Below are 8,438 nucleotides of genomic sequence, written 5' to 3' on the forward strand. Positions count from 1 at the left end.
GAGGATCCGGTACCTCCCTCGTACCGGGCACGGCGCAGGAGCAGGTGAGCAGCTCCCTCGGATTAAAGAAAGCTGAGCTTTTCGCCCTTTTCTGTGTCAATTCGGATCCAGCCCCACCATCGCTGCCCCCCATGAGACCCATGGGTGACAGCAAAGGCAGCGTCCTGCCCCAGGGCTCCCTCTCCCATGGGATGCGGCTGTGGATTCCCAACCCCCTTTTAATTTCCTCTTGGGATCTTTGTGGCGTTGCTGAATTGCATGCCGGCTGCGCAGCAGGCTTAGTGAGTTTTCCCAAATTAATACCTAAAAGGGGTGGGGACAGCAGGCTGTGACAGGATGCTGTACCTATGATTTATGTTGGGTTTTTTTGGTGCGGGAGTTGGCTGCAAAGCCGAGCTGCTCCCCCTTCTGCTTTCACATGGTTTTGATTGAGTGCTGGGTTTCAGCTGTGCCCTGGGAAAGGTGAGGAGGGCAGTCAGATTACGAATGTCTGAGTTTAACGCTTGCACGGCTCCGTAGCGCAGGACATGTGGGCTGCACCGATGTCCCAGCACCGCCCAGCTCCTGGCTGGCCCTGCAGCCACCACGACAAGCAGGGATGAAGATTCACACCAAGATGTGCAGATTTCTGCTGTGGGATCCAGGATGGGTGTAGGCAGCTGGGAAAGAAGTTTGTCTTATAGAATGGTTTCGATTGCAGAAGACCTTTAAGCTTATTGAGTCCAACTATCAATCATCAACCATCAAGTCCAAACTTCATTTGTGCTTCTTGTTTTATGGAATATCCTGGAGCGTATGCAGCGGTGGGGGGAGGATGGAGTATGTCGCAGTGTCTGGGGTCAGGACAGGCTGGTGGGGAGCTGGCACAGTTGTCCCCCCCCATCCTGCTTCCCTTTCCATGCCACCTCCCCAGGGCGAATACCAACCTTGTCCCCTTTTTCTTGCCCTGCAGCAGAGGCCGACATGAGCACGTCCTCCCCGTGCTAGGACTGACCCCACCATCTCGGTGACCCCTCAGCCCGACAGCAAGGATGCGTGCCTGGAAGGCAGTGGCCAGCACGCTGGTGCTCAGCGGGGCTGATGTGGTGGTCACTACGCTGCTCTACACCCACGGCCGGAGCGGCCGGGACATCCTGCAGGACCTGCGGCACTTCAACATCTTCAACTCGCTGCTGGACATCTGGGGGGCCTGCCTCTACCGCAGCTGCGTGCTGCTGGGGGCCGCCATCGGGGTGGCCACCAACACGGCCTACGGCCCCCGGCGCCTCAGGGCATCACGGACCTTCATCGCCGTGGTCTGCCTCCTGATGGGCATCTACATGATGGTGAAGCTGCTGCTCTACTCAGAGGTGCGGAGGACCATCAGGGACCCCTGGTTTTGGGGGCTCTTTGCCTGGACCTACGTGGCGCTGGCGGCCACCTTTGGACTGTGGCAACTGCTGGCCTGCGTCACCTCCTCCCGCGAGGCGCTAGGGACCGGCTCCGAATCCCGTGCCGAAGTGGAGGAGAGCGGCGCCCTGAGGGACAAGCGGGAGGAGGCGGCGGGTCCCACCATCCATAAACTGCTGTCCTACACCAAGCCAGATGCCTTCTTCCTGGGCATCGCCTCCTTCTTCCTCCTTGTGGCTGCGCTAGGTGAGTGAAGAGACTGGGGGATGTGATGTGCTCCCATCCTCACCAGGAGGGAATAACCCGTGGCAGGGGGGATGTGGCAGCACCCCAGGCTTGCTTTTTTGGGGGTGCTGGGTGGCACGTCCTGTATGGAGTGAGTGAAAAATGCAATCGGGGGAAAAAAAATGAAATAGAAGATAAAATACACGGGGAAATGAAACATCCCCATCTGGCACTGAGGGCTGCACATCCTGAGACACCTCAAGTGATGGCTGAGCATCTCCATGGTGGGAATGGGGTTGTCCACAGGCAGTGGGAAATACAGGTCCTGTGCTGATCCTGCGTGGCTGAAACCCCCTGTCCTGTGCTTGTCCGACAGGAGAGACCTTCCTGCCCTACTACACGGGGCTGGCCATCGATGGCATCGTGGTGCAGAAGAGCATGGACCGCTTCTCCACGGCGGTGCTGGTCATGTCGCTGCTTGCCATAGGAAGGTAACCGCAAGGGCTGGCTCTGGCCCTGCCAAGGACGAGTTTGGGGTTTTCCTGCAGGTGGTGGTGGACACGGGCTGTCTCCCCTCCGCCCACTCTGCCAGGGTCCTGCCAGGCCCGGGGGTGGTTTCTCTGCGCCTTTGTGGTGCAGAGAGGCCGTGGTGGCGGTCACGAGGCCGCTGCACAGCCCCTCCACATCCATCTGCTGGTGGTGGGGTGCAGGAGAGGACATGGGGCACGGGCTCCCTGGGGAACCCCCCTGCAGGTTGTCACTGTCAGGGTGAGCTGTCCCTGTGCTGGGAGCACCCAGAGGAGGTGTGGGCGGGTTTGACCATCACTTCCCGGGGTGGGAAGCGGTACCAGCGCAGCATCGGCCGAGCCCTTGGCGCGGGCGTCGGGGGGTGTGTGTTGCTGAGTTGCGGGTTTCGTGTCCATTGGTCTATAACGTTTCTTATCTGCAATTAGCTCATTTGCCGCAGGTATCCGGGGCGGCGTTTTTACGCTCATATTTGCAAGACTGAACATTCGCCTTCGTAACTGCCTCTTCAGGTCGCTGGTGTCTCAGGAAATGAGTTTCTTTGATGAGAATCGCACAGGTTGGTCCCTCTTTCCCCTAGATTTGCTTTAACCCCTCTCTCCCATCCCAGTAATATTTCCCGCAGGCTTGCCCTACCAACACGCAGCAGATTGGGGGCAGCCACAGACGGCACCCAAGTGCTCGTGTTTAGAAACAGCAGCAAAAAGGGCGTGCTTGTGACTTTCCTGCTTGCCGTTCAGTCCTGTCCTGCTCCGTGCCGCTCTGGTGTGGTCCCAGCCCGCTGTAACTTTTCCCACATTTAATTTCTTCTCGGCGATATTTTTAGTTTTGAGGCTGTTGCCATATTTAGCAATCACTGCACGGTGCCCTGGTAGCTGAGGACACCAGGGATGTTGTTGTAAGTGGGATGCTGGTAATGCTGGACTAAGTTACACAGAGGTGTGGAGTTCGGCCTTTTTGAGTCCAGCCCTGTTAGACTCTGAGTTGCTTGGGTTGGCTCCAGGCTGCGGGCACATGCTTGAACCCCCCTAGCCCCCTCCAAAGCCCCCTTGCGCTCCTGTGCAGGGCGTGCGGTGCCTGGGCCCAGCTGCTCCTGTGGGGATGGCAGGGAAAGGTCCTTGGGGAGCTCCTGGAGGGCTCCTGGTGTCACTGACAAAGGAGCTCTGGGCTGGGTTGACAGCTCTGGAGGCGCGTTCAGCAGCACAGCAAACACCCACACACCCGCTGCCCATCTGCGTGCCCACTGTGGGGCAGGGTGCTGTGGCAGTCCCCTTCGCTGTCCTGCTGCCATCCTTGGTGACCCAGCAACGTAGCTTGTGCCTTCAGGTGCATTTCATGGCCCTTGTGCATGCAGCAACTCGAGCTCCTCTGTTTTGCTTCACATCCGCAGCGGTGGGGAGTCACCCCCTGCCATGCCGCCCTTCAGACCCCAGCGAGGGAGCTCCGTCAGGCCCCTGGCATGGGACATGGGACACAGCTGGGCCGTGACCTGCAGTGGTGACATGTCCCCACTCTCCCCTTCCCCAACCCTTCGTTGCTGCAGGGGACGTCATCTCCCGCCTGACATCGGACACAACCATCGTGAGCGACCTGGTCTCCCAGAACATCAACATCTTCCTCCGCAACGTGGTGAAGGCCACAGGGGTGATCTTCTTCATGTTCAGCCTCTCCTGGAAGCTCTCACTCGTCACCTTCATGGGCTTCCCCATCATCATGCTGGTGTCTGACGTCTATGGGAAGTACTACAAGGTAGGCAGGAGAAGCTGGCATGGCCACAGTGTGCTGCAACGCTGGGCCGTTCCCCTTGTGAAGCCATCGTGGAGGTTGTGGGTGGCCTTGGAGCTGGTGGGACTGATGCTTGGGTGCTTTTCTGCCGGCAGCGGGGGCAGGAAGGTGGCATTAAACCTGTGTGGGCAGATGAGCATAGCCTTGGCTCCTGCCTTGCTTCATGCTCAGATGAAGCATCTCAGGTCTGACAGGAGAGGTCTCTTGGCTGTGGGGTATCCCCTGCCTGTCCTGGTGCAATCTGTGGAGTTACTCAATGGGGGTTAAACCCAGCACCGAGCTCCCTCCCTCCACCTGAGGCTAATGTCATCCACCACAGCTAATGCCACATCCCCTGAGCCATGCGGACCCTGCACAGCTGCTCCCTGTGCTGGTCATTGGAGCTTCCCACGGCGTGCACAAGTACTGCCGAAGTGGGGTCCTCGGTTGCTGCCCCCCTGGGCACGGCTCCTCCTGTGGGTCAGACACCCATAGGAGGAGTGGAGCTGCCTTTGGTCTCCTGACCTGGAAACTCCTGGAAGGGCTCCCGGGCCAGGCCGACCCTGTCCCATCAGGGCACCAGGAGCAGTGGCTCTGTGCAGGCTTCCCAAGTGGCCCCGGGCATGGCACTTGCCCTCCTGTAGCCCAGATCCTTCCTCGGGGACAGCAGAACGATCTGTTCTCCTGCTGGCATATCGTCCCAGGCTGTCCCGAGGTGTGGGCTATGTCCCAGTGCTCAGCCTTGTCACCCATGGCATTGGAAAATGTCATGGTGCCTCCTTTTCCTGAGCCCAGCAGAGCCTGGGGCGTGCTCGGCGCCTGCTGAGCCCCCTCTGCCTCCCCCTGCTTCCCGCAGAAGCTCTCCAAGGACGTGCAGAATGCCCTGGCCAAGGCCAACAACACTGCCGAGGAGACCATCTCCGCCATGAAGACCGTCCGCAGCTTCGCCAACGAGGAGGCGGAGGCCAACGTGTACTCACAGAAGCTGCAGCAGGTCTACAAGCTCAACAAGCGGGAGGCCATGGCTTACACCTACTACGTCTGGTCCAGCGGGGTAGGTGGCTGCTGGGGGGGCTTCCCCATGTGGGGCTGGGGATGGGTGGAGGACGTTGCTTCCGATCCCAAAACGTGTGTGGCATCATCTGTGTGTGTCTCCTTCACTTCCAGGGATTTTGTGGGGCGAGTACAGCCTTGATGGACACTGCCTGTAATCCTCTGCTTCTTAATTCTTCATATTTTTTGACAAGTTAAAAATAATTTCCGTTCCCCCTTAGGGCAGCTCTAAGTGCCACCAAACGCTCTGTTTTCTCTTGCTAATCAGAGTCTAATTGATAACCGCTCAAGGTCGTGGAAAACCCCGCGTTTTGGTGTTGCTGCATTGCGTGCCTGTGCCAGCTCATCCCCGGGCTCCGGCTGGGAACAGCCGCGGCGTTGGTTCAGCTTCTGCTCAGAAACGGAGATTTTCCACGTGTGGGTGGTGGCAGGAGGAGGCTGCTGGCGTTTGGGCTTGAGGATTTTTTTTTTTTTTAGGGTTTTTTTAGGGTTTTTTGTTTTTCTGCTTTTCAAAATGCTTTTTCATTGTTCAAGACCAGATGGCTGGGACTCCTCCTGCATCGGCTGCTAACTAAGGCTGCACAAAACCCTCACGTGAGGCTGCCCGTATCTCTGCGCATTCAGGCACCTACATAGCCTCTGGTGAAGGGCTTGCGAATTACGGTGCCTTCTGCAGCCGTGGGAGATGTTACAGCTTCCCAAGCCTGGAAGCAAAATCAGAGAGTTTCTAACATCATTGCTGAGGTCCCAAGTGAAGCTGGAGCCTTAACTGGGTCAGCACAGATCTCCCCGAGTCAAAGGAGACAAAAACCGTCAAAAGGTGCTCCTGCGTGGCTCAGATAGAAAGGTGCCGATGGATTCAGCACAGTGCTGGCAGCGTCTTTCTTAGAGGGAGCACAGGATCTTCAGGTCAGATCGCAGCAGAGCAACAGAAGAGGATTTTTCCTCTGTGTTTTTGTCTGTGTGAATTTACAGCCAGTCCCCAAACGCCACACAGAGCATCAGGGCAGTGCAGAGCAGAATGGGCTGAAGAAAGGCAGGGGCTGGTGTTTGTCATGTCAGGGCTGATCTGTCCCCTATCTAGGGTGGGTGGTACCCCCCCACACACAGGGATTTCAGGCAAGGGTTGAGGTTGTGCTTCAGGAACTTGTACGTGGATTTTTCGCATTAACTCTTGGCTTCATTTTGTGCTCTGAATTAAAATATGTCACACCCTTACAACAGAAAGTTTATTTTAGTGGTGAGGTAACTGCGTGCATTGGATAATTTGTGTGGATTCTTGTGCTTGAGGACAATAGTCCAAGCAAGAAGTTCACGAGATGCTCTGTTATTTCAGGTAAATTCTCCCTCATTGCTGGTGCCCCTCTGGATTTCGGTTTTGTTGAGCGATGCCAGCTCAGCTCCTTCAGTCAGCCCATGCACTTGGGTTGTTTTTCCCTTCTCCTGTCCATCTTGCTGCTGGGGCTGTCAGCTCTGCAGTGTCTGGGATGCTCTGTTCAGGGCTCAGAGAATAAACGTCAGCACATGAATTGTGGGCTGTTCCGTGTAAGTAATTACAAATGCACCAAAATGCAGTTGTTCTTGCTGATTTTGGGGGTGTTTTCTTGCTTTCAGCTGACCCTGCTGGTGGTCCAGGTCAGCATCCTTTACTACGGCGGGCACCTTGTGATCTCGGGGCAAATGACAAGCGGGAGCCTGATATCCTTCATCATTTATGAGTTTGTCTTAGGGGACTGCATGGAGGTGAGTCTGGTTCATTCCTCTGGGCATATGAAGGTGATGTTTGTCTTGTGGAAGGTGCCAGGGCAGTTGCAGGGCTGGATCCAGTGTTGGCTTCCCTATGGCACCTTTCCTTGGCGCTGTGGCACTTTGGTTTTGCTTTGGAGCTGATTCTCTCCTTCCCTTCCCCCAAAAAGGTGATAGGGACCAAAGGGGTCAGGCTGGCCCTGCTGAAACGCAGAGTCCTGGCTGCCTCCCAAGCACGTTTCCCGGCGTGAAGGATGCAGAGATTACGAAGCTGCCTGTGAAATTTCAGGCTTCGTTAAAACCTTAATTATATGACTTTTTTTTCCCCTGGAAGAGGCAGCAGCTGCAGCGTTGGCAGTGCATTAGTGGGATGGGGCTGTGGGCGGGATGGCAGAGCCCACTCGGGGCTGCCTTGCAAAGGCATAAGCTCGGCTGATGGAGGCAGTGCTGATCGTGCCGAGGGTTTCTCTCAGCCAAGCGTGATTTCGGCAGCGCTTCAGCCTTTGCAGCAGCAGAGCAGAGCAGAGGCAGCTTGCCCAGTGCTCACCATCTGCTCGGATGATGCAGGCTCTGGTGGTGTTTCCAGGCTGTGTTTTTGGTGTGGGTTTGGGGTTTGGGTTTTTGTTTTTTTTACCCCCTCCTGATGGGAGAGGTGGATGCAGTACAGGCTGTTCTGCAGCTCTGGCTTTGATATCAAAAAGAGCCAACGTGATGGGAGGTTATGCCAGGGAAGCCAGTGTCAGTGTGCAGCAGTTTAGGAAGGTGCAATGGTAAATCCATCAGGACATATCCTGGCAGGGAACAGCCGTATCCGCTGCTGAACAGGTACCTGGAAGGGTCCGGCCTGGAGCTGCTCTGTATTTGAGACTCATGTGCTAGGAACGGGCCGGCTGCCTCGGGGCTGCTGCGATGTCTGTGGGATCTGCTCAGCCATGGGGCAGGGGAGCTCCTGGTCTTCAGCAAAGAGAGATGAGTGGAGGGTTCTGTTGCAAGTTTGGGTTTGTATCTCCTGGCACACATCTTCTCTTCCCAATCCTTGTGTTTGCTGCTTCTGTTAGCCTGAGTCTACCCATGTGCAACACCCCCTTAGATGCCCTTTCCCTGGATACATCCATATATCCCCTCCGCACCCTGCAGAGGCAGAAGAGCTTTCTTTTCATGTGTCTGATGGCTGTTGTTAATGTCAGATGATAGACTTGGGAATGCTTCAACCACTCTCCTTACAAGTAGCACCAACTGACTTCTCCATCGTGTGGGAGGGTCTCACCATTGCCTCTTCCCTTCCAGTCTGTGGGCTCTGTCTACAGCGGCCTGATGCAGGGAGTGGGAGCTGCTGAAAAGGTGTTCGAGTTCATCGACCGCAAGCCAACCATGGTGAACGATGGGTCCCTGGCCCCAGACCACGTGGATGGGAAGGTGGAGTTCAGAAACGTGACGTTTTCATATCGCACCCGCTCTGCAACGCAGGTCCTCCAGGTGAGCCCTGCGGGCACACAGCGCTCCCCACCACAGAGCATCATGCGCTGCTTCTCCATTGTGGCCATAACCCATCCCCAGCCTGCAGGAAATGTCAGCTGCCTTTTTGGAGAGCAGTAAGAGCACGCTGGAAAACAGATTATGAGGAACAGCGGGTGTCTAGGGCCGGCCTTCCTTACAAGGAATGAGATTTATTAATAAACCCTTATTCCCTGCGCAGCCATTAAGTGTGTTGGCATGGCACGGGGCTTTATGCCAAG

At 56.4% G+C, this 8,438-nt stretch overlaps 1 protein-coding gene across 1 annotated transcript in view; it reads left to right on the forward strand.

Annotated features, from left to right (window-relative positions):
• Positions 1 to 1,031: 1,031 nt before the first annotated feature.
• The window catches only part of ABCB9 (ATP-binding cassette, sub-family B (MDR/TAP), member 9), a 10,971-nt gene continuing 3,564 nt past the window's right edge, over positions 1,032 to 8,438 (forward strand). Inside the window, exons 1-7 of the mRNA XM_010192328.1 lie at positions 1,032 to 1,635; positions 1,991 to 2,105; positions 2,568 to 2,698; positions 3,683 to 3,888; positions 4,760 to 4,957; positions 6,571 to 6,699; positions 7,990 to 8,178. Of these exons, the coding sequence (XP_010190630.1) occupies positions 1,032 to 1,635; positions 1,991 to 2,105; positions 2,568 to 2,698; positions 3,683 to 3,888; positions 4,760 to 4,957; positions 6,571 to 6,699; positions 7,990 to 8,178 (1,572 nt within the window). The remainder of the gene's footprint in view (positions 1,636 to 1,990; positions 2,106 to 2,567; positions 2,699 to 3,682; positions 3,889 to 4,759; positions 4,958 to 6,570; positions 6,700 to 7,989; positions 8,179 to 8,438) is intronic.

Source organism: Mesitornis unicolor, unplaced genomic scaffold (assembly GCF_000695765.1).
Source record: "Mesitornis unicolor isolate BGI_N332 unplaced genomic scaffold, ASM69576v1 scaffold10979, whole genome shotgun sequence".
Taxonomy (NCBI): Eukaryota; Metazoa; Chordata; class Aves; order Mesitornithiformes; family Mesitornithidae; genus Mesitornis; species Mesitornis unicolor.